The following is a 27,128-nucleotide window of genomic DNA, read 5'->3' on the forward strand; positions in this document are numbered from 1 at the left end:
ATGAAGGGTTCCAAGCAATCAATTGTGATAGGGGACTCTTTAGTCCGAGGCACAGACAGACGTTTCTTCAGCCGACAGAGAGAAATCGGAATAGTGTGTTGCCTCCCTGATGCTAGGATCAAGGATATTGCTGAGAAGGTACAAAATGTTCTCAAAGGGGAGAGGGATCAGCAGGGGATCGTTGTACACATTGGAGCTAATGACATAGGAAGAAAAAAGGATGAGATTCTGAAGGGAGAGAATAGGAAGTTAGACAGGAATTTAAAAAGGAGGTCCTCGAGAGTAGTAATATCTGGATTACTCCTGGGACTACGAGCTAGTGAGTGTAGGAATAGGAAGATAGAGCAAATGAATGTGTGGCTGAGGAGCTGGTGCAGGGGAGAACGGTTCACATTTTTGGATCATTGGAATCTCTTCTCGGGTGGAAGTGACCTGTACAAGAAGGATGGATTGCACCTAAATTGGAAGGGGACTAATATACTGGCAGGGAGATTTGCCAGGGCTGCTTGGGAGGATTTAAACTAATAAGGTGGTGGGGTGGGACCCAGAGAGATAGTGAGGAAAGAGATCAATCTGAGACTGGTACAGTTGGGAAAAGGAGCAAGTCAAATAGTCAGGAACAAAGCAGAGAACAACACAGGACTGGTAAATTAAACAGCATTTATTTCAATGCAATAGGCCTAACAGGGAAGGCAGATGAACTCAGGGTGTGGTTAAGAACATGGGACTGGGATATCATAGCAATTACAGAAACATAGCTTAGGAATGGGCAGGACAGGCAGCTTAATGTTTCAGGATACAAATGCTCTAGGAAGGATAGACAGGGCAGCAAGAGAGGAGGGGAGTAGCATTTTTGATAAGGCATAGCATTATGGCTGTATTTAGGGAGCATATAACTGGGAATACATCCTGAGAAGTTATTTGGGTGGAACTGAGAAATAAGAAAGGGATGATCACCTTACTAGAATTATATTTACAAACCTCCCAATCATCAGCAGGAAATTGAGAAACAAATCTGTAAGGAGCTTTCAGTTATCTTTAAGAATAATAGGATAGCTATGGTCAGGGATTTTAACTTTCCAAACATAGACTGGGATTGCTGTAGTATTAATAGTTTAGATGGAGAGGAATTTGTTAAGTGTGTACAAGAAAAATGTCTGATTCAGTTTGTGGATGTACCTGTTAGTAAAGGAGCAAAACTTGATCTACTCTTGGGAAATAAGGTGGGCAGATGACTGAGGTGTCAGTGGGGGAGCACTTTGGGGCCAGTGACCATAATTCTATTAGATTTAAAATAGAGATGGAAAAGGATAGACTGACCGAAAAGTTGAACTTCAAAATTGGAGGAAGGCTAATTTTGATGGTATTAGGCAAGAACATTCGAAAGTTGATTGGGTGCAGATGTTCGCAGGTAAAGGGACGGCTGGAAAACAGGAACCATTCAAAAATTAGATAACAAATATCCAGAGACATTATTGTCCTGTTAGGGTGACAGGCTAGGCCAGCAGGTGCAGGGAATGCTGGATAACTAGAGAACTTGACGTTTTAGTTAAGAAAAAGAAAGAAATATATATTGGGTATAGATAGCAGAGATTGAGTGAATCCTTAGAAGTGTATAAAGGCAGTAGGAGTATACTTAAGAGGGAAGTCAGGAGGGCAAAAAGGGGACATAACATGGCATTGGCAAATAGCGTTAAGGAGATCCAAAGGAATTCTGTAAGTACATTAAGAACAAAAAGGTCAGGTAACTAGGGAGAGAATAGGGCCCCTCAAAGATCAGCAAGGCGGCCTATGTGTAGAAACGCAGGAGATGGGAGAAACACTAAATGAGCATTTTGCATCATGTCCACTGTGGAGAAGGACATGGAAGATACAGAATATGGGAAAATAGATGGTGATACCTTGAAAAATGTCCATATTACAGAGGAGGAAGTGCTGGATGTCTTAAAACCATAAAAGTGGATAAATCCCCAGGACTTGATCAGGTGTATCCTAGAGTGCTGTGGGAAGCTTGGGAAGTGGTTGCTGGGCCTCTTGCTGAGATATCTGGATTATCGATAGTCACAGGTGAGGTGTGGGAAGACTAGAGGTTGGCAAACGTGGTGCCACTGTTTAAGAAAGATGGTAAGGAAAAGCCAGGGAACTATAGACTGGTGAGCCTGACATTGGTGGTGGGATAGTTGCTGGAGGGAATCCTGAGGGATAGGATTTACATGTAGGGATAGGAAAGACAAGGACTGATTAGGGATAGTCAGCATGGCTTTGTGTGTGGGAAATCATGTCTCACAAACTTGATTAGTTTTGTGAAGAAATAACAAAGAGGATTGATGAGGGCAGAGCAGTAGATGTGATCTATATGGACTTCAGTAAGGCGTTCGACAAGGTTCCCCATGGGAGACTGGTTAGCAAGGTTAGATCTCATGGAATACAGGGAGAACTAGCCATTGGATATAGAACTTGCTCGGAGATAGAAGACAGAGGGTAGCGGTGGAGGGTTGTTTTTCAGACTGGAAGCCTGTGACCAGTGGAATGACAAAAGGATTGGTGGTGGGTCCACTCAATGAGTTGGATGTGAACATAGGAGGTATAGCTAGTAAGTTTGCAGATGACACCAAAATTGGAGTAATATCAATAGCAAAGAAGGTTACCTCAGAGTACAATGGGATCTTGATCAGGTGGGCCAATTGGCTGAGGAGGGGGCTTGGAGTTTAATTTAGATAAATATGAGGTGCTGCACTTTGGAAAGGCAAATCTTAGCAAGAAATATACGCTTAATGGTGGCATCCTGGGTAGTGTTGCTGAACAAAGAGACCTCGGAGTGCAGGTTCATAGTTCCTTGAAAATGGAGTTGCAGGCAGATAGGATAGTGAAGGTGGTGTTTAATATGCTTCCCTTTATTGGTCAGAGTATTGAGTACAGGAGTTGGGAGGTCATGTTGCAGCTATAGAGGATATTGGTTAGGCCATTATTGGAATATTACATGCAATTCTGGTCTCCTTCCTATCAGAAATATGTTGTGAGACTTGAAATGGTTTTGTGGAGGATTTGTGCTATTGGGAGAGGCTGAATAGGCTAGGGCTGTTTTCCTTGGAGCTTTGGTAGTTTAAGGGTGACCTTATAGAGGTTTATACAATCATGAGGGGAATGGATAGGATAAATAAACAAGGTCTTTTCCCTGGGATTGGAGAGTCCAGACATAGCGGGCATAGGTTTAATGCGAGAGGGGAAAAATTTAAAAGGGACCTAAGGGGCATCATTTTCACACTGAGGGTGGTGCGTGTATGGAATGAGCTATCAGAGGATGTGGTGGAATCTAGTACAATTGCAACATTGAAAAGGTATCTGGATGGGTATATGAACAGGAAGAGTTTAGAGGGATATAGGCCAACTACTGGCAAATGGGACTAGATTAGGTTAGAATATCTGGTCAGTATGGTTGAGTTGGTCTGAAGCGTCTGTTTCTGTGCTGTACATCTCTATGACTCTATAAGGATAGAATAGAATAGAATATCATTTATTGTCATGTGTACTCAAGTACAGAAATACGGGAGTACAGTGAAAAGTTTTAGTTCATAAGTGCTGCTCAAACATTTCTAGAAAACAAACATTATATTTATGGAATGCAATTTTTAATGATTTAATTTAAAACCATATTATAGAAACAATGTAACATGAGATTTGAACACAAGGTCAACCCAAAGATCATGAAGCTGGGGCTCTTTAGTCCATTGGCATCATCAGGTCATTACAAAGTTTAAGGAAAATTAAGGTCAAACATGGAAAAGATCATATTTGCATAGAAGTAAATATGTGATTTGTGTCTGATTGAGGAAACTCTTTGAGACTTTAATCCACCTTCTCATGATGGTTCCTTCCTCCAAGGATCCCTTTCCCTCCAAGAACATCCTTTCAAATGCCCCAGCTGCCCTGCTCATTGCCCTCTCTCACAACTGCCACCTGTTTGGAGATTCCAATAAAATAATATTTTTAAAATTTATATTTTAGCTTCTACCTTAATTCCATGCAGGTGCCCCAATCAATCTAAAGTGAAGGGTACTGGTGCAATTTAAGTCTGCCATATACATTTTTGAAAGTTATACCACAGGTAGACAGGATGATTATGAAGCTGTTTAGCACACTTGCCATCATTGCTCTGACTTTTGAATATAAAAGTTGAGATATCATATTGAGGGACTTGGTGAGGCCACTTTTGGAGTACTGTGGACAGTTCTGGTCACCCTCCTATGGAAAGGATATTATTAAATGGGAGAAGGTTCAGAAAAGTTTTATCAAAATGTTACCAGGACCGGAGGGTTTGCGTTATAAGGATGGGCTGATTGGCTGGGACTTTTTTCACTTAAGCATAGGAGGTTGAGGGGTGACCTTATAGAGGTTTATAAAATCATGAGGAGCATTGATATGGTGAATAGTAAAAGTTTTTTCCCCTAAGATGGAGAAGTTCAAAACTAGGGGGCATATTTTTAAAGGTGAGAGGAGAAAGACTTAAAAAGGACATGAGGGGCAATGTTTTCACACAGAAGATGGTTCATGTGTGGAAGGAATTACCAGAGAAATTGGTAGATACAGATACAGCTACAACATATTAAAAAGGCATTTAGATAGATATATAAATAGGAAAGGCTTAGAAGGCATGTGGACCAAACACAGGCAAGTGGGCATAGTTCAGTTTGGGAAACTTGGTCAGCGTTCTGTCTCTGTGTTGAATGAATCAATGACTCTATGGTTTCCTGTTTGTGAAAAACACTTCAACTTATAGGCTGCTTACAACATTTGATGACTTCACTGTTGCTGAATTCCAGGAAATCTCCTTGACTTGTTGCCAGGTTCAAACTGATGTCAAACAAAAGAAAACCTGCTGCATAGAGGTTATGCAGACTACGTCTGTCAAGGTCAGCAACAAGTTATACAGCTTCACCACTGACTACAATATCGAAACAAATATGTCTCAATTTACATTGCAGTGGCCCACAGTAATTTGTACTTAGGTTGCACCTTGAACAAAGTAAATGCGCTGAAGTGTGTTGAAGATAATTAATACCAAGAAATAGTGTCTGAAGGATTTGACAATGATCAAAAGTGAGATCAAAGAGGAATGTTTTGACAAGGCCTCTTTAAAAGGATAGACAGACACAAAATAAAATGATGAAGGGATGGAATTCTAGAGTTTGGGACCACAACAACTGAAGATATAGTAGCATTAATTCTGTCACAACTGTAGCTTCTACTCCCATCAGCCAATTTGTCTGGCATCATCAACAGGCATAGTATTGTGCAATGCATAATGGAAATTCATGGCTTCCCATCTTTCTAATCATAAAAATTTACTGCCAGTCTATTACAAAGGTCATAAAATCAAATGCAAAATGCAGTTAGGATAAACCTAAAAGAACAATCTGACCACCAACCAGTTTTTTCTGTCCATTGTATTAGACTGAAGAGCCCAGTTTCTGTCCAGAGACCCAGTCTTCACTACATCTCCTTGTTGTTGTTTCCTTGGAATTTCCAGGAACGAAGGAGGTTCCTCTGTATTCCATGATTTGCTAGCAAATAGTGGAGATCCTGCAGCTGAAATGAGCAAAGAAGTATCTGTTTTAAATAAATGGGAGTCCCATGAATGAATGTGCATCAGAAAATGATGATACATGCTTGTACCTACAAAACGATTTCATCTCAATATAATGAAACTTCTGGTGTAGGCACTATGGGAGTTGAGAAACATGAAAATATCAAGGATCCAGTCATGCCAATGTCCTCTTCCATGCTGATCATCATGTTTGGTACAGGGATGGTATGGACTATAGCCACGTTTTAACATCATACTGCATCAAACAAATGACTTGGTATCTGACCTGTCATTTTGGACCACAAATGCCCTATTAATACCCTTCCTTAAATACACATCGCTGCTCTATTGATCTATTGAAGCTTCACCAAGATAGTGGTTACTGATCTGCGTAATTTTTATGTCTGCAGCCTGCAACCTGTCAGTAACCATATATTGTGAATGAAGGCTTGCTAAGAGGCCTTGTGAATAATACGTTGGCTAATCCCTGCAGGACCTGCTGTTGTCACCATTTCCACATTTTCATTGAGTAGCTATCACCATTCCTTCCATTGGTGCTAGAAGACTACATTACTCCACTACTGTGTATACAATCACCCAGTCAAAACATCACTCATTTGTACAGGCAGCTTTCAGAGAATTCTGAACTGGTTATTGAAGAATACCGGGGCAGTACAAAGCTAACAACTTTAATCAATGAGTGCTTTCTTAATGGGACTAGGGGAAAAAAAAACTGTCCAGTGCCAAGCTCATTAGCTCTAAGAACCAGGAAGAGATAATGAGAAAAACTGGATAGTAACGGTTTGAGAATTACCAAAACAATCCACATTTTCTATCTTAAAAAGACTTATTTGTTGTGTTCAGTTCTGACAATCCCTGGAAACCAATTAAACACTCTCAACCTTAATCTCCAGCATCTGCAGTCCTCACTTTCGTCTAGTTGACTCCAACCTATCAGTCCCCTCTTCTCATATTATATAAATCGGTGTCCCTTCTTTCAAGTCTGTTTATTGCATTCTATTCCTGATGAATAAAAGATGAAAAGATTTGACCTCTTGTCTCCATTTAGCAACTCTTCAAGAAGAAATTTTAATAAAGACATAGATCCAGAAGACACGTAGATGATGTCTAACCTTGAGCTGGTAATTTCTGGTGATCTGCAAAAGGTATTTGCCAGATTGCTTGGGGCTGTCTTTCACTAACAGTCTCCTTGTCCATTTGGAAAATGTGTACTTCAGATTGGACAGTCAACCTGTTGGCACAGAACTCAAAATGTTACTGGAAATTGTTTTGTAAGTTCAAGGTCAACTATTTTAAAGAAAGCTGTGCATTCCTGCAACTCCAGGGTGTGGCAGTGCTCTCAAACAAGGTTGAATAATCTCATTTTCTTTCAGCTTTATTTCTGTCTGGGGGCAGAGAACTTTTTTGAAAGAATGTTAACATGTTAAACAGTGGAAATTAAACTTTCTCATCCTTAGGGGCAAAATTCTACAACTTCGTAAATACTTGGATACACCGCATGCACAAATACTAATGAATGATTGGTTAATTACCTAACGGGAGGTCAAACTATTTACACGTGTGCTTTTAAGTGTGTTACATAGATCATTTTCAGAGTTAGGCACCAGACCTTAACAGTAATCTTCCACTGCTTAAAACCTAAATAGACTTATCTGAGTTTGAACCTGATGAGGAGGACCCACACACTCTTATGAAATAATATCCAGTGAACATGAACCAATAGTCACGCTGTGATTGTGCTGAAGGTTTTGAACTTCATATTAAGATAAATGTGCTTGTTCAGGGAAGGAAATTGAAATTCGGAATACTTTGGGCATCCAGTATCAGCATGAAGCCCTCATCAGATTTTCCTTCCTTTGGCTCAGCAATGTCCTGCAGTTGCAATCTCAGAAGAACACCCTTTCCCAGATTGATACTTTGTAGTTGCTATTGTAGCCATCCCAAGGTCTCTCTCGAAGTGAGATTCTCTATCAGTGCTGAACTAGGGACAATCTTATGTGATGGGTCCATGCCCACTATGAATTCGTTGAATCAGTTCAAGCTCATTTCATATAGGAAGGAATTTTTGGCCTGAAAACAGGGAGCATTTTTATTGATTACTTAATGTAACTTCCTGTGTATGATTTTAATGGAACCTTATTTGTTTGAGCTAAATGATGTGTTGGGAACATTCCTTGTCTTTAAAGTTCAACATTGAAGAACTCTTAAAGAAATGCACTCATGCAGTCTTGCTTAATAAGAGTATGGTTTTGGAGAATAAGGTGCATATGCCAAGACCCCTGTTTTGCAGTTTTCTTGATATTTTAGTCAGTACGTTTTCAGAGACTTTACACCTGCTGCTGGGTCCGGCTCAATGGCAGCACAGACTGGGGATTGTGCACAAAGAGCAATAATCTCAATTTCAAATGCACTTAGTTTTCAAATCATGACATAGTAAAGCAATGAGGAGAAATTGTAATGATCAGAAAATGAAGTGTGTCTTACATTGGGCTCACTGACCTGAACCCTTACTCACATCAAATGAACCCATACGAGAAACAGATGTTATTTGCCTTTGTTATTAATAGATTACTCCTTTTCTGATTTGATTTTAGACAGATTTAAAAAGCTCCAGATTATTGGTATGTCAAAGTGGACAAACTTAGATATATATAATTGGTACTCTCATTGCCTAATCAGATAGTGGTTTATCACTAGCAATCAAAATGATAATATGTCTGTGATACAACTATGATAGCAAAAATGAAAAAAAAAGCAATGATACAAGTATTGATCTAGAGAACTAGAAAAACATTTGCAAACTTTTTTTTAAACTGATACATACTTTTGCTGTTCAGGTTCTAGTTGTTTGCTCTCCTGCCAGTGCCGCGTCTCTACTTTGCTCTTCCCAGTTTCATCCCAGTTTTCCTGTTGTTCAGTCTCATCTTTTTTAAAGGTCTGTGACTCTTCTGGTTTCCACATCAATTTATGTTGCTGTTCCTTCTGCCATCGTTGCTCCTCTTCTGCTTCCATTTGTCCTTTATCTTCTGCCTGCCAACTCTCTGCTTCCACCTTTTCCAAGAAGTAAAGGCACATTTGGGTTTTTGGATTAAAATAGGAAACATTGGTCTACTACGAAAGCAAAATACTCTAAAATAAAAACTGGAAATGCTCAGCAAACCCAGCACCTCTACCATTCATGTAACATTTGGTACCTCAGGTAGTAAGAAGGAAAAGAAGCCATGGGCTGGTGTGTCATCTCCCACAATTGGATGGGAAGGTGCATTGGGAAAGGGATGGAAGATAGTGAAATGGCCTAAGTGTCACAGAGCAAACAGTCCCTTGCTGAATGGGGTGGGGAAGTGAAGTTGCGTTTGGTGGTGGTACTACCCTGGAAGGGGCAGGATTGTTGGGGGATGAAATTGTTGAAAATGGAGGCTCCAACTAATGTCTGGCTTTAAATCTACTTTATCTCAAAACTTTTCCATTTTTAAGGAAAGATCAATGACCTGAAGCATTCATTTCTCTGTCGATATATGGTGCCATGTCTGTTGAGCATTCCCAGCATTTCCTGCATTTATTGCAACAGTCATCTTTTCACAACTAAAGTCTTAGCGTAATGTCAAACCAAAGTTCGTGCCAGATATCAGCATTGCTTTAATATTGTCCATTTGGCAACAATGCATCTTTAAAATTTGAACCAAAATCTGAAGATGCTAAAGTTTGAATCAAACAACAGTGAAAGTAGCAAATATGTGGCAAGCCAGTCAGATCCAGTGGAGAGAACAAATAAGTCAACCTATGAGAGTTAACCCTAATTAGAATGGTTTTGAGCCTTTATCAGAATTTTAATGAATAAGATGGTCTGTAAGTGTTCAAGCCTCTCCTCACCAGCCATTGAATTGAAATCCACAAGAAAATATGAACTGTCTACATGTGTACAAATGCACAAAGGAAATTATGATTTCTCTCTTGCTTTTTTCAGCTTTTTGCTGTTTTGAAACTTATGCCATGAATAAAACATCTAGCATGGAGTGTTATACCTAGACATTTACCATTTATACTTGTGCAAAAGCTTAAGATCAAATATTCAGGTAAATAATAAAGGTCAACTTATTTATAGTAATTTTTTCAAAGGTTGAAATCTGTACATGTTCTTAGATACAACAACACACTTCAGGACTTTCACTTCAGTGTTGTTTTATGTCAGGGTCATTGAAGCCTGTGCTATTCAATCAATGTGATTTTAGAGCAGACAGTCTCACGCCCCAAGAGTCTCTTCCACACACCAAGCTTCCCCTCTGTTCATTCTTTCCCCTTCCCACACACATGCCACATCCCTCTCCTCACTCTTACTCGAATGCACCTCTTCCCTTTCCTAACCTGCCCCGAGCTTGCTGCTTCTTTCTCCTGACCATCCTCTCATTTGTTGCTGCCTTTTTCCAAATTTTGTTTACATGCACTGCTTCCCTCTCCTGACCGTCCTCTTGCTCACTGCTTCCTGGCAAATCTACCTAATGCCTGCAGAAGTCACTTCCAGGTTTTGTCATTAACAGAAAATAGCTTCTTTTATTGCAACACATTTAGTTTTAACAAACAGCACCATCCCTTTACCCCTTTATAATAAATGCATACACTCTCATTCTCAATTAAGACAGACAAACACAGATGGTTTCACACATTTATTATCTGTGAGAAAAAACAAAGATCAAATTTCCAGTTCACAATGGTAGATCAAATTGTCTTTCACAGTTCCCTATTGATTTCAGCAATGTTGATGTGACATCTGTAAAGTAATGATTGTTCTTCAAATTGCTTGTTGATCTATTGACCTACGTCTTGTCTTGTTCCAGTTTTTAAAATCTCTTTTGGATTTTCCTGTTTCTTCACTCACACTGAGAGAGGAGGGAAGGGAGACAAGTTTTCAGTTTGCCTGCTGTAGTGATCTCTGGTTGCCCCAAACTTACAGATTTGTAGAAAATGAAGCTCAATTAATCAAAGGGCTGTCGAAAGACAGTCTTTCCTCAACTCAAAGACTAACTGTGATTGCATTACTGATGTAGCATCTTCTTGTCAAGTTCTGTGATACAAGTGGACAACTTTAACTTCTTCAAGAAAAGGATGATTATCCTTCAGAAATAATGGCAACAAATCCAAGAGTACAACAAAATCTAAAGTCTCAGCCTCCCCTAATTGAACAAACAGAATGATGGGATTCTTTTCCTGGACTATACCCTCAAAGATCAACCTCAGTTCTCCTATGCCTTTTGGTGGCTGGTCATCTCCTTGTTTGCCCCGTTTTTTCCCCCACCATTTATAACTTCTCTTTTGAGAGAAGTGGATGGTCTACATTACCTGTATGCAATCATAGCACTAGAGTGCAGCAGAGTGATTCCTGGAACACTGGCTTCAATGTGTCTGGTGTCTGATAATTGAAAAATATTTAAAGCTACACATGCAACTCCACTTGCTAAAGAAGTGTAATGGTTAGAAATGACATACAAGATCACTGTTATCTCTGTTCCATTGTAGCAAAGGGTAGGATGCATCTGTCTTTTTCCTCTAATCTTAATGTTTCCCATGCCCTAAAGATGAATGGGGTATGATCAGAGAATTTTTTGTCCCTGAACCACGATGTAGCCTCCAAAATAATTGATACATCCAAATCTATATCAGAATTAAAATTAGCTGTTTTGTGATTTTCTGGTGATTTCTGCATAACAGAATTCATCTCTGGGTCTGTACAATCAGGGGAACTGAAATCTTGCATTGAGTCTGCCACATACTGTTAATAAGAGCTCATCTGACTCCTCTGTGTCCTCTCCTGCTGAGATACCTCCTGTGGTCTGTTTTTGTTGCTGATGAAACTGTGACATAGTCCCCTTGGCGCTCGTGACCCTCTCTGTAACTAGTTTGGATTGAGGTTCCACTGGTGGTTTCCTTAATGCCATCAACAGTGACTTTTTATTCATGGGTTTCCTGTTGGTGAATTTTCTAAGTGATAGATTCCAAATCTCTGTAACTTCAACTTACTGTAATGCTTTATTCACTCCTGCTAATTGATTTTTCTTGTTGCTTGCTGTGTTCTCTAAGGTGGGCTATCTTTAATATTGTGCAGGAACTTCCCTCTTAATGGTTTAGTGTCCTGGTCCATTACGAAGTATTCCCAGCCACCAGTGAGTTTTTCTTCAGGTAAATCCCTCACTTTTGTGTTTGGATTGCTAGGCTGATATCATGGTTTACCTGTAATACTACACTGACTAAGCTTCACTTTGAGCTCTTACTTGCCTCTGGCCTTATGGGTCTACAGCCACAATGTAGAAATGTGAGGCCAAAACTCTTGGAAGTGAGCATTAACAGACTTTATTAAACATTAACTATTTATAAGCCATAGCAAGAGAGGATGTGTCACTGAAGCCTTATAGACTCAGACTCCAGACTCCACTATGGCGTAGCTCCTTTTGTACATGCTCAGTAGCTCAGATTCTTAGAGTAGAGGATTAATTAGCTATTTAGATGTAAATAAGAAATGCTGCATCTACATTAAAATGCTAATGCAATGGATGCATTGTGATTGAGATTTTGCTACATTGCTGTAACTTTGGTGGAGATTCTGTTGAAGTATGTCGGAAGGGTTTCTGCTAAACTGAGAATAGTGGAGCAAGATAAACCGTGAGGAAATTCATCTCCATCAAAACAATGGAATATTCCCCACTGCCAATATGATGGAAGAGTTTGTCATATGCCCTTCCGGTTCATATAATAAAATGCAATAGTCAAAATAAGCAATAGATACATTTTTAAAAGAAAAGTGTTTCTTATTTACTTTTAAAAATATGTTATTTCATGGGATATGGATTTGTTGCAAAGGTCACCATTTCCTGTCCATCCCTAATGGCTCTTGAACTGAGTGCCTTAACTTCGCTTAACTTAATAAAACCTTGTCCTAGAAAACAAGAATACCAGGAGAAACCAAATTTTATTGGTCACCCAAAATTAGGACTCGAATTCAAAATCATGGCATCTCTTGACTAGTCAACTGAACTACTGACTGATTGAATGCAGCATAATCTGATGAACATATGGCACAGATTATATTTTTCACATGGAAATGTTCTGAATTTAACTTCCAGATTCCTATGCTCCTGCTGCTAGGGAATGGCTCCATCTGTTGCTAGCTCAGTATTTCTTCAACAATCCAACAACGGAATCCACAATTTAATCACCTACTAACCTAAATAGATTAATGCTTTTCCTGAACTACTGGATAGAGAAATGATCTCCAAATATGTTCAGTATCTGTTCACTGATACTACCCTAGTTATGTTAACCTATAGTTACTGGATTAGCAATCTGCCTTCACATTCAGTATACCCTCCATCATGTTGTGCTAAAGGAGACAGTCACTGAACAGATCTACTAACTCATGACTGGGCATCCATGAGGACATAGGGCATCAGTAGCAGCAGAATCATATTCCAGTGCAATCTGCAACTTCACAGCCCACTGTATCACCCACTCTACCATTACCGTCAAACCTAGGGAACAATCCTGGTACATTGAAAAATGTGGAAGGGCAAGCATATCTAAAAATGACCTGATGAAGCTCAAATTGGGACTGTTTGCATGCCTAATAGCACAAATAGTAGATGATAGACAGAGCTAAGTGATTCCACAACTAACAGATCACATTTAAACACTGCAATCCTGACACATCTAATTGTGAGTGGTGGTGGACTGTAGATCAACTCACTGGATAAGAAGGCTCATAAATGGAGCCCAGCACATTATTGCAAAAGACAAGACCATAAGACCATAAGACATAGGAGTGGAAGTAAGGCCATTCGGCCCATCAAATCCACTCCGCCATTCAATCAAGACTAAAGCATTCACAGCAATCTTTAGCCAGAAGCGTCAATTGGATGTTGGGAACCTCTGGAGGAGATTCCCAACATCACTCTACATAATATCAAGAAACAGTTGAAACCCTGGATATGAAAAAGCTATGGGCCCTGACAACATCCCAGCAACAATTCTGAAAACTTGTTTCCAGAACTTACTGCTCCCCTAGGCAAGTTGTTCCAGTACAGAGACAACATTGGCATCTGTCCAACAAAGGGGAAAACTGTCCAGGTTGAAAAAGCATGACAAATCCAACCTGGACAATTACCACCCCATCAGTCTACTTTTAATCATCAGTAAAATGACGGTAGATATCATTGACAATGCTTAGCAACAACCTGCTCACTGATACTGAGTTTGGGTTCTGGCAGGGCAACTCAATTCCTGACCTCATTACAACCTTGGTTCATACAGGGACCAAAGAGCTGAAATCCAGAAGTGAGGTAATACAGACAGTCCTTGATGTCAAAGCCTGTTGGGGAAAAGATGTCAGAGATGGGTCTGGAGAAGTTCCTGAACACTCTGGCCCTCCCAGTCAAGTACAGCATTTTCATACAGTTTGCATTATAATTGCATTCAACATTAATGTCATTGTTAACCACGCTCCCCACCCCCCACCCCCACAATCTATACATCCAACCCTGTAAAACACACAATCAATGATGGACATCTATGCACAGTTCTAGGTTTTCCATGATCTCCTGATGTTTACCAGACTGTTATCATTAGCCCTTGGGATCTTAAAATGTAACCCATTCATTTACATTCCATTGTTAATTGTTATACTCTTTCTTAGTCATTTGCCAGACTTGCTTACCTCTAAGGACTGTTAAAATTCTGTTATTCATTATATTCATTGCTATCCTTATCAAATTCTGTTACTTGTCTTATATTTCCTACTATTCTAATCACAGAAGATTCAAAAAGATGTTAATTCTTACTAATTGCTATAAAATTCATAACATCAGTTCATATGTAAAGTTAGTCATATATAAAATTTATGATTACCCCTAACATTAGAATTCTTCAGCCAATGTGTTGCGAGCAGCTTTTGTCCAACCTGATCATGGAAGATCAGGTAAACACTGCTCCTTCATCTTGCAGTAGCAACTATAATTCATTTTGGTCACACGCTGTCTTCTCAGATGAAATTTGCTAACCTTACTCGAAATCGTTCGACATTACCTCTTTTACTTAATAAGAGGAGATCGGTTCCATTAGTAAAACAGAAACACAATCATTTTAGAGTTCAATGAACTTGTCTGAACTCCTAGGATTTTACAAGACATAATCTTGTTCTTCTTTTAACTTATCATTTGTCTCTGTGGGATCATACACTTCTTTTAATTCTTACAAGATTACAAACTTTGGGTGTCTGTTCCCAGACATCTCCTATCAGACTGTTTCTTACAGACGTCTGCAGCTGTGGTTTGGACAGAACTTTGTGTTTATTCATGATTCTTTGTTCTGCCGAGACCCTGTTACCTTGGGTTTATCTTCTTCACAAAGCAGCCACTGTTCTAACTTATGATCTCACGCTAATGCTGAACCAGGCAAGCTAATTATGGTACTGCAGCTAAAGATCTTCTCTGCCATATCCATGCCAACTAAAAATTCACCTTATGCCACCTCTGGCCATGGGCTACTCCAATAAGCCCACATTTGACTGAGAGCGGCCTCAAGGAACTCTAGCATCTGGGGTCATACAGTCATCCAGATGTACAGTACGGAAACAGACCCTTTGGTCCAACTTGTCCAGGCTGACCAGATATCCTAACCTAATCTAGTCCCATTTGCCAGCATTTGGCCCACATCCCGCTAAACCCTTCCTATTCATATACCCATTCAGATGTCTTTTAAATGCAGTAATTGTACCAGATTCCACCATTTCCTCAGGCAGCTCATTCCATACATGTACCATCCTCTGTGTGAAAATGTTGCCCTGAGGTCCTTTTTATATCTTTCCCCTCTCACCCTATACCTATGCCCTCTAGTTCTGGACTCCCCCAACCCAGGGAAAAGATCTTGTCTATTAATCCTATCCATGATTTTATAAACCTCTATAAGGTCACCCCTCAGCCTCCAACGCTCCAGGGAAAACAGCTCCAGCCTATTCAGCCTCTCCCTATATCTCAAATGCTCCAACCCTGGCAACATCCTTGTAAATCTTTACTGAACCCTTTCAAGTTTCACAACATCTTTCCAATAGGAAGGAGACCAGAATTGCATGCAGTGTTCCAAAAGTGGCTTAACCAATGTCCTGTACAGTCGCAACTCAACCTCCTAACTCCTGTACTCAGTACTCTGACCAATAAAGGAAAGCATACCAAACACCTTCTTCACTATCCTATCTACCTGCAAATCCTCTTTCAATGAACTATGAACTTGCACTCCAAGGTCTCTTTGTTCAGGAACACTCACCACGACCTTAGCATTAAGTGTATAAGTCTTGCTCTGATTTGCTTTTTCCAAAATGCAGCACCTCACGTTCATCAAAATTAAACTCCATCTGCCATGCCTCAGCCCATCTAATCAAGATCCTGTTGTAATCTGAATGGAAATGGGAGGAAAACTCTCTGCTAGTTGGATCTGGCAAAAAGGAAGATGGTTGTGTGTTCAAGGTCAGCCCTCCAGGGTGTCTCTGCAGGAATTCCTCTGGATAGTGTCCTAGGCCCAACCATCTTCAGCTGCTTCATCCTTCCCTGCATCATAAGGTCAGAAATGGGGATATTTGCCGATTATTGCAAAATGTTCAGCACCATTCACAACTCCTCAGACACTGAAATAGCCCATGTTCAAATGTTGCAAAAATATAGACAATGTCCAGATGATGACTGGCAAGTAGCAAGTAACATTCATAATATGATGAAGGGCTTTTGCCCAAAACGTTGATTTTCCTGCTCCTTGGATGCTCCCTGGTTTGCTGTGCTTTTCCAGCACCACTCTAATCTAAATTCTGATCTCCAGCATTTGCAGTTCTCACTTTTGCTTAACATTCATAATATGCCAGGCAATCAAAATCTTCAACAGGAGAGAATCTAATCATCATCTTTTGACACTGAATAGCGTCACCGACTGAATCCCCTACTATCAGCATCCTGGGGTTTTATATTGACCAGAAATTGAATTAAACTAGCCAGTGGCTATGAAAGCAGATCAGAAACTCTGAATCCTGCAGTGATTAAATTCCTTACTGAGGAATATTCTAAACAGGATAGAACACAACAACACGACGGCTGGAGGAGGAGCGCCTCATCTTCCGCCTGGGAACCCTCCAACCACAAGGTATGAATTCAGATTTCTCCAGTTTCCTCATTTCCCCTCCCCCCACCTTGTCTCAGTCGGTTCCCTCAACTCAGCACCACCCTCCTAACCTGCAATCCTCTTCCTGACCTCTCCGCCCCACCCCACTCCGGCCTATCACCCTCACCTTGACCTCCTTCCACCTATCCCACCTCCATCGCCCCTCCCCATAGTCCCTCCTCCCTACCTTTTATCTTAGCCTGCTTGGCTCTCTCTCTTATTCCTGATGAAGGGCTTATGCTCGAAACGTCGAATTCTCTATTCCTGAGATGCTGCCTGGCCTGCTGTGCTTTGACCAGCAACACATTTGCAACAGTTGATATTATACCATACAATTGTTTAAATGATATCAAAAAGGTAACATTCGTTCCATTTAATAACTCTTCTCCTGACTTCCCTAAAGTCTGTCCACCAGATACAAGGCACAAGTCAGGAGTGTGATAGAATACCCTCCACTTGTCTGGATGAGTTCAGTTCCAACAACACAAAAAACTTAACACCATCCAGGAAAAACAGCCTGCTTGCATACCACATTCACAAATATTCACTCCTTCTGACACTCCAGCAGCAATGTGCGTGATGCACAAGATGCACTGCAGAAATTCAGGAAAGCTCCTGAAATTGTACTTTCCAAACCCACAACCACCTCCATCTGGAAGGACAAGGGCAGCAGATATATTGGAACACCACAAGCTGCAAGTTCCCCACCAAGCCACTCACCACCTTGAATTAGAAATATATCACGAATTCTTCACTGTCGCTGGATCAAACTCTTAGAATTCTCTCCCAAATGGCATTGTGGATCCACTTAAGCATAGGCACTGCAGCAGTTCGAGAAGACAACTCTCTACCAGCTTCTCAGGAGCAACAAGGAATGAGCAAGAAATGCTGAACAGTCAGCGGCACCCACATCCCAATAATGAATGGAAAAACAAATCCAGCAATTGTGATTTTAAATCCCACATGGTAAATTGCATAAGTAACTTTACTAAACCTGGCACCATTAAAAAAAAATTATGACTAGCTGAATTATTAGAAAAACAAATGGTTTGTGAATATTCTGCTGCCAATTGCCCAAATCACTTATTTATTTATATTTTAATTTTTATTATCATTAATTAAGAAATGATAAATGCAGACCTATAATCTGGAATCCACTATGAAAACACCAGCTTGTCACAGCTACTTTCCTTTTTATTTATGTGTCTTAGAGGACATTCCCTCTTGCTGCTACATGTACACATTAAGATGATGTAGTCTTCCTAATTGTCTTTCCCAGAAATTTATTAAAGTCATAACAGTTTGTCTTTTAGATTAAGACAATATTATTTTATCAAATGTTGATGAACAAGATATAATGAAGCAAACATCATACACAGGGCTAGAACCAAATGAAGAGTTTACTATTTCTGATAACAGTAATACTATAATAGTCATGATTGTATTTACAGAATTAAAATGTTTCAAACACATTCTAAGCAAACGAAACTTACTGCATCTTTCTGCAATTTGACATTTGTGTTCTCCGGATCCATGGAGGAACCCTCAATGTGGTCAGAATGAGAGTTTTCCTCACGTTTTGATGGACAGATCCACTCATTGGGATGATGGGCAGACAGTGCTGGTGATCGTGGAGTCAGCGGGGTCACTGTTTCCTGAATAATTTTACGTTCCTAGAAAATACATAGTTGGAAAGATATGAATCATGGTTGTGTACAAGTTCAGACAAGTGCTCTGAAGCTTCTTTGCAATTCTTTTTGTTCATGGCATATAGGTATCACCAGCTAGACCAACACATATTGCCCATCACTAATTACCCAGAAGGCAGTAAAGGGTCTGAAGTCACATGTAAGCCGGATCAGCTAAATATGACAGGGTGAACCGGATGGTTTTTTTTAATTGCAAACGACTGTGATTATATGGTCACTATTGGATTCACTCTTTATTCCAGATTTTCATTGAATTAAAATTTCACTGTTGACCATGTGCAATTAGTTGGAGAACCAGATACTGTAGTGTTTGTGTTCATCAGTAGATGTCACTATCACATTTAATAAAAGGATAACATTATTTATCCTGGACAAAATATTTGTCCAGTGATCATGATGCTAATGATGATAAAATTATCCACGCTTCCTGCCATGATTCCACCAAAACAGACAGCAATTCTGGAAGATGCAGAATTGCAGAATACTGTGGAAACAAATAATACCTCTATGCTTTTCCAGCGATCCTCTCAGACTTCAACCAATGGAAAATCAATGCACTAACAAAAACTCTCACTCTTATGTTGTGGATCACAATAGAAATTGTTTGAAAGAGTTACACCTTGTTGAATAAAATGTAACTGGGGTTTTAATGATGCCTCAACTGTCTAATGACTTCTAAACATCCTCATGACCCTGAAAAACTAATTTTAAATTTGTAGGATGTCAAATTTTTCCATTATGATAAAACTATTTTGACAACATTTATTAAAGTAATATTTCGTTGAAGTTTATTTCTATTGCTAACTTAGTTTCTATTTAAATCTAGACCAGTGACATCTACTCCCTGTGAATGAATTTTTAAAAAAATCATAATCTGAACGTTTAAATTGAAAGTTAAGAATCAAAAGCTTTTAACTTCCTGGTCTGCTACCAGTGAGAGTGGCCTAATGTGATTGGCTGTTTTCCATGTATACTGGCATCACTGATGTCAGATTTTGCTTTTGTCAGGAAAAAGAGAAACCTGCCATTGCTTCATTGCTGACTTCAAAATCTGGGGTATTATTAGTGCACAAACAGCTCCTTTATTTTTAATTCCAGGGACAAAAGTAGATGATAATGTTACTAGACTAATAACCCTGAGATACTGATGAATAGACTACAGACATGACTTCACATCCCACCCAGGCAGCTGTGGAAATTTTACTCAATATATTAATACATTTGGAATAAATTGATAATGATCATGAAATTACTGTATTGTTGTAAAAAACTTTCAGGGGAGGAAATTTGCTAAAAATATTGGTGGTCTAGCCTACATGTGAGGCCAGACCAACAGCAATGTGATTGATTCTTACCTGCCCTGTGAAATGGCCTGACAAGCCTCTTAGTTGTAGCCAGCTCACCAACATTTGTTGAAGTGCAATTAAGGAGATGCAAAAATATAAAGTGCTGGCCTCAGTGATAATCACATTGACAGCATGGGTTAAAAAATATCGGTCTTAGACTGCTGAAAGTAATGGGAGTCTTCTTCTTTCCTTTGCTTGATAATGATTTGTGCTGGTGAAAGGTTCACGCACATAATCTACTTTCCAGTACATCTGTTGAGTATCCATTTCTCACAAACCAGATTAATAATAAGCGTCAGTCGACTATTTGACTGTGAGGTATGTCACAGTGAAACATAATCAACCCCTCATTTTAGAGATGATCATAAATGGGTGATATATTTTTTTAAAAATAGTTTATGTTATGGCATCTTTATGAGCTCAGATTCCTACTGAGATGCTCAGGAAACAATGAAGACAAGATAAGCTGTCTGTCCCTTTCTCTGTTATTGTCAGTAAAAGTAAATATCTTAGTCCTGTTTAACCTTCAGCTGTGTCTGACCCATTTCTTGCACTTCTGCACTTACCCCCTCTCTTCCCTCCCTTAACATCGATAGAGTCCCCCTGGTCCTTACGCTCCAGCCAAAGAATCATTAACTGTCATTTCTGCCACCTCCAACGGTATACAATCAGATACATAGTCCCCTCCCTTTCCTTGTCAGCCTTCAACAACAACCAGTCCCTCCGGGCACCCTGGTTCACTCCTCTTTATTCCCAGCACCTCTCCATGGCACCTTCCTATTCAATCACAGAAGGTGCAACATTTACCCATTTACTTCTGCCCTCCTCACTATCGAAGGCCCCAGACACATCTTCCAGGTGAAGCAGCACTTTATCTGCACTTCTTTCAATGTAGTCTATTGTATTCGCTACTCACACTGTGGTCTCCTCTACACTGGGAGACAAAATGCAGACTGGGCGACCACTTTGCAGAACTGACCCTAAGCTTCCACTGTTTCTGCTGCTTCAACACACCACTGTAATTCCCTGGCTAAAATCTCTGTCTTGGGCTTGCTGCTGTGCCCCAGCAAAGCTCAGCGCAAGCTGGAGTAACAAAACCTGATTTTCCATTTGGGAACTCTGCAGCCTTCTGGATTCAATACCAAGGTCAAAACGTTTAGGGCCTGAACACCTTCTTCCATATGGGTCTCTGCCCCATTCCCACTCACTAGACTTTCACCACAGCCAATTTGCTTTCACTCACTAGTGGTTCCCATTGGTGGCTTTTCTTTTTCTTGGGCTCACCATTAGCCATTCCCTTGTCTGTCAACTACTTTCCTTGCTCTCTGGGCTTTATTGCCACTTCTTGTTGATTCGTTTTACCCCCTATCCCTGCCACTATCACCCCAGTCTTCAACATTTAGACAAACCTTTTCCTAGCCACAATCACTTCTCAAGGGTGACTGGACCTGAAACATAAACTCTGCTTTCTCTTCACAGAATCTGTCAGACCTGCTGGGTTCCTCTGGCTATTTCTGTTTCTGTACCCTATTCTTGTTACCCAGTCCAATGGAAGGATAAAAGCTTGGACCTTCCTGCTCATGCTATACCAAATAATATTTGTATACAACGGAGTTAATCACATTGTCAGTAGATTATATAAAGAGACTGATATTTTAGTGAATGCTAAGTGAATTCAAAATTGCAGTTGAGCATTAGATCTCAAAACAGTGCAGTGATTCCTTGCTTACCTCTTCATGGTATCTACGTTCCTCTTCCTCAACCTCTCTTTGTGCTTTCTCCCATTCCTGGCGAAGTTTTTCTTGCTCCTTTCTGTACCTTTCCTGTTATAGAGTAAAACACTGATGTCACCTTTCATTGCCAATCAGTGAGTTAAACTTGAAGGAACAGATCAGTTATTAAGCTTTCCTTGCAGAGACTCATGCTTTGTCTCTTTTGGTGAAACAGTCATTAAACTAGTTATTAAATGATCTCTTTGTTGCTTGTAATGAAGTGAATGGAAATTTTACAAGTTCATTACTATTCCTGCAATTGCATTCAGCACTTCAGAGCAAGTACACTCAAGCAACACAACCAAATATATTAAAAGATTACTAACTAGTGAGAATTCTAATCACATCCAATATTACTGCCACCACCAATTTTAAAATACATAATATATTAAGATATACTTACAGTACAGGTACAGTTCATCCTAAAATAAGTTGAGTACCCAGAAAATATTTAAGTATAATATTCATACAACTCTGCAATTGTATATTTAGGATATATTACAGTGAACATTAGAAATGCTACATAAAATTATTCCTATGGCCTTTCATCTTAGTGCATTTGTTTATCCTCTCACTTAGCCCTGATTATAAAACACAATTGAAATTTGGAACAACAGGAAATAAGGGTAACCAATGTAATTGAACCACTCACATGCGCATAGATCTTAGTACAAACATTTGATAGCCCATTGCTTTATTACAGCATCAAGAGGCCACAAACCAAGGTTATTGAGTATCAAAGTTTAAGTCCCACATGATCAGCACATGCATGACTGTTAGCAATCAGCCTACCTCTTAAAGTAATTCCATGCACTAAAATGTGACATAATTATGTTTACATCGAGCCTAGAGTAGGAGGACATGTGGTTAAGATCTCATGGTTGAGAAGTAAACTCAATTTAGGGAGAACTCATGTTTTAGGACATGTACTGCCAATCCTATACTGGGCTTATTGTGTCAAATGTACAATCAATTCAGCATGAACATTATGAATTAGACCAGCTGGGTCACATTTATTTGACTTCTCCATCTAGGATAATAATATGGTTAGTTGGCTTCACAATGTAGTGGCATAGTGCTATTTTCACTGCAATTGCTGGAGACAGTGGATTGCTTCACAAATTGACTGTGATGTATTTAATCTTATCTACTAATTAACATGTTCTGACTCCATGAGCAGTTGGATTTAAATACATTTACAACTATAAATCTTTAGGGAAACTTGGCTGTAAGATTGGTTGCTCTGTTACTCTGAAGCCTTTTTAAACACTTTTATGGATGGAAGTTCCTGGTTCCTAGCTAGGCTAGCATTTATCGTTCATTCCTATTTAAGTGGTACTTGTAAGACTATGACACTTTTGCAGAAAAACAAACTAGTGTCATTTAATAATTAAAGCGCTGCTAAAGTAAACCAGATAGAATTTACAAAAATGCCTCATTTGTGTCAGCAGCACTCATAGTCAATGAAGGCAGTGGCTTAATATTACAGTGCACTCAAAGGAGGAATGGAGAGTTACCACCTTTTACAAAGTTTGTGGGTGATGAATCAATAATTCTTTCATTCAATTTCTCACCTGTCCTCCTAAAGTATTTCATTTGTACCAATTGCCCTCCATCCCTGAGTCAAACAGGCATTCTATAAATAGGATTTAAACCATTGAGTATTCTAGAGAACTTCTATTTATCCTCACAAGGAGTTACAGAATAATATGCATGAATACGAATGCTGGCCAACTTCTCCTTCCCCAGCATGATGAGTATCATTACACATACATTAGATATGGAGTTACCGGAGTTCACTGACAGGAGTTTCTTGTTTCATTTGCCTTTTTATCATTCTCCCTTTAAAGTCCTAAACTCCATCAGGTAAATTGTCACTAGAACATGCTTTAAAAATATTGCAGACATTGGGATTACAGACAATTATTGTTCCATATTTATGAGTGACATGGTGTATCTTCTCCAGACCTAATACCTCTACAGATTCTGACCATGCCATTGTAGTTGAAGCTTATATATTCAGATAGACAATTATCCAACATTTCTTTCTACTCTCAAGACAAGGTGAACAGTTATTACACTAGGAAGCTGGTGCCAAGACTTCATTATGAACCGTTGAGAGTTTTTCCGTATTTTGATTTTACACAACTGTGTGACTTGCCTGAACAAATCAGACTGCAGATGAGAGTCAACAGGGTGAAGAATCAATTGATTTAAACAAGTGTGATAAGTGATCAGTTCACATTTGTAATATTGGTAAAAGTTTAATTCGAACAACCTAGGCGAAAGTTAGGAAAGCAGAGGATTTAACTATTCTAATTCAGTTTCAATTTTCACCACCCTTAGCCGAGAACTCACACTAATGCAATGATGATTGGGGTTTTCAGCAGAGCATCACATGTTATTGTTCATCAGATCACCATCCTTATTGAAACTCAGGAGCATTTATTTAGTTCTCACTAAGGGATGCAAGTCAATGGCTTTCTTTAGTTGATTAAAATAGCTTCACAGTACTTCCCTCTCACTGTCAACTATGTCTCGTAACTTTTACGTCTGACTGCACTGAGTTTACAAGGTGCAGCAGAACAAATGCAGATATTTATATGGATAGGAGACTGCGAATATCTTGGGAAATATGCTCCAACACTGGCTCCACAGATTAGCTTGTTTAACTACTTGCACTGACAGGCATCTCACACACTAAGCATCGCTTTAAAGAAATATTAAGCAAAGATGGTGGTTACATGATTGACAAAAACAGATACATTTTATGTAACAATAAAAAAAAGTGATCATGCAACAAGTCACAATTACAGCCGCCACAATTTGCTACATCTCACACAATACTAAGTATCTTTCCTACTGAAGCAGTGTTGTCAGCCCTTTCCATTTTTAGAAAACTAGTCATTCACCATCTTATGTATTTACAAATGCAAGTTACTACAGTAGTCAGTAAATTACTGTTGCAGTGAAGCTTTGTATTTATGGACAGTACAACTCTGTACTATTAGCAATGAGTGGAATCTTCCCAGGCTCTGAACAACATAGGTTATGGTGAAAAAAGATGGGAAAATCGGGTGAGATGTCAAGTGAGCAGTTTCTTAACATCGAGTGCAAAATGTCTCAGTTTCAATCACTTGTTGAACAGTAAGATGCAATTCTCACTAGTGAGCAGTGAGAGGCTTATTTGCACAGATTAACACTCATTAATAGCAGCACCATCACTAAATTACTTAGGCCTCATTAATATGCAGTTTCCTTTTCTACCACCTGCGAGATAGAAGTGAAATGTCCTGAATTCCTGACCTAAACATCAGAGGTTACTTGGCAATTCCAGCTAGCCACTTGCTCCTCTGGCTCTCCATCTTAGACACTGGGCACCAGTAGCTCAGGGTACACTCTACTACAGATATAGATGTGCACACCCTACATCCACAGTAGGTTGCAGCCAATACATATAAACCTCAATGGGCCACCATGGCACATCGCCGATACTCAATGCTCACAGCTTCCTTGCTTTGCCTTTTTGAGCTTTGGCCCCTCAGGTGGAGCTTGAAGGTTCACAGGACTAATGCCCTGCCTTAGCAAAGACATAAAGTCAGGATTTTGTCGTGAATGTCAGCAATCATTGGACATGCTGCTCTGTAGCACTGTGCTATGCCAATCTCATAGCTTCAGCCAGCAGTTCACATGGCAAACATACTCCATGTGCATCAACCAATGGAAAGGTCTCAACACTGAAGTGAAGTAGTCCTCAATCAAGATTTTGGGGCAGGGGGTGATGGTTAGTTGCAGTCAGTCAGGGAGACACAATGTAATCAGTCAGAGCATCATCTGTTCACATTTCATGAGTTTGGGAATGATCAGTCGTTTGCTAGGGGCAGTCAGGGTCAGGGTAGCAGGCCACTCCTGCAGTGCCAGTGCCAACAGTGAGGGAATTCAGAGAACATTTTTTAGGATGGATCAGGGGTCTGGTCAGTAATCAATCATGACTGTCTGCTCAAGCCACTTATGGGATCAGCCACACTAAGTCTGTGGATGACTGGAATGAAAGTGAAGGGGTTTATCAGGGGATACTGCTGTGTTTAGAAAATGGGAGAATCCATGCTCGGGATTGGAGGTAGTGACTCATGATGGAGAAGGTGACAGATGGAGAGGGGAGGGAATGTGACACAGAAGGTGGGACTGGGGCACATGAGAAGACATGGGATTCTGTGGGATGGATAGGGGGTGGGAATTATAGGCTTTCGCAACCACATGATGGTTAGTGTACATGAGAGCTGTAAATGGGTGCTGAGTAAACTGTAGGAATGGAGCTCAGGGGGTATGGATAAGATTGCAGATGTAATGCCTGGCAGAGTGTCAGAACATGTAGGCACTGATGGGCCATCCAGGGAGGGGTAGATAGAAAGGAACAGGGAGGTTTGTATTGAGAGGATGGGGGAGGGGGGGGGCTGCATAATGGCAGCAACCACATCAAGAGTAGGTGGAGTCAGGGTTTTTCTTCTATTCCACTTATAGTGAGTGGAACAATGGGCCTTGGAAGAACAGGGCGCTATAGGAGCAGAGTGCATGATTAATGAGGCAAATTTGGGACAATAGTGCAAGAAAACCCACTAGGCCTAATGGAGAGTTAATGCAAGTGTTAATTTACCTCAGGGGAATCATGAATAAAAGCTTTTAAATTTGACTCAATTGACCTGGAGCAGATGGGCTGGATTTAATAAGTTAATGATTACAATTTCAATAAAACTTACACCAGAATCAAATTTCAGAAATATATTTTATTACATGCCAGTAATTTGCTCCCTACCGTAGCAATTCTATCAGTCATTTTCATATCAATTTTTCTGTGGTTCTGATCTGCCTAGTAGAACAATGATATACTGCATCTCTTTCATTACCACTTTTTAGTTGGCTAATCAGAACTACATTTATGGAAAAAAACATTGAGAAAGGATTAGTGTTAAGAGCCATGAGGAAGGTGCACCATATCTACCCAAACCTATGAGAAAAGCAGCAGCAAAACAATAGCACTTTGTAGCAGAGGGTCAATACAAGTTGTGTTAATGTACCTGGAGCAAGCGTTCCTGCTCTTTCTGCCATCTTTCCTGACGCTTGCGTTCTTCTTCTGGATCCCAATACCAGCGGTCAAAACGCTTAGGGAGATTTAAAGGAGCAACTGGGATCTAACAATCCACATCAAGAGAAAGTTGTGTGACAGATTTCATGATTTGAGAAATGTTATTTAAGGTGATGCTTCCAGTAAGCAAGAGAAATAATGATAGTTACTGACGAAAGCAGGTAAAAGATTAAAGCCAGGAATGGGCCAACCAAATTGTCGTCAAAGAGTTTACAAGAGCAGATTGTTAAATATCAAGAGTATTTTCAGACATTTTTCATAATGAAACATTTTAACCAAGATATTTATGGTTATTCCTGACTGTTATGATGTAATTTATGTTCTTTGTACCATAATGCTTATACAATGGATTCAGAAAAGACAAGAGTG

General features: G+C 39.8%; 1 protein-coding gene across 11 annotated transcripts in view; it reads right to left on the reverse strand.

Moving 5' to 3' along the window:
• Positions 1-27,128, reverse strand: part of LOC132815543 (LIM and calponin homology domains-containing protein 1-like) — a 345,401-nt gene that overhangs the window by 14,643 nt on the left and 303,630 nt on the right. For 8 of the 11 annotated variants that reach the window (XM_060824553.1, XM_060824556.1, XM_060824554.1 and 5 more), the window contains 6 exons: positions 26,692-26,805; positions 21,575-21,667; positions 18,283-18,462; positions 8,430-8,656; positions 6,718-6,836; positions 5,427-5,586 (listed from right to left, as the gene is read on the reverse strand). In XM_060824553.1, the coding sequence (XP_060680536.1) occupies positions 5,427-5,586; positions 6,718-6,836; positions 8,430-8,656; positions 18,283-18,462; positions 21,575-21,667; positions 26,692-26,805 (893 nt within the window). The remainder of the gene's footprint in view (positions 1-5,426; positions 5,587-6,717; positions 6,837-8,429; positions 8,657-18,282; positions 18,463-21,574; positions 21,668-26,691; positions 26,806-27,128) is intronic. The other 3 variants (XM_060824575.1, XM_060824566.1, XM_060824558.1) reach the window with 1 other exon arrangement.

Source organism: Hemiscyllium ocellatum, chromosome 1, assembly GCF_020745735.1.
Source record: "Hemiscyllium ocellatum isolate sHemOce1 chromosome 1, sHemOce1.pat.X.cur, whole genome shotgun sequence".
Lineage (NCBI taxonomy): Eukaryota > Metazoa > Chordata > Chondrichthyes > Orectolobiformes > Hemiscylliidae > Hemiscyllium > Hemiscyllium ocellatum.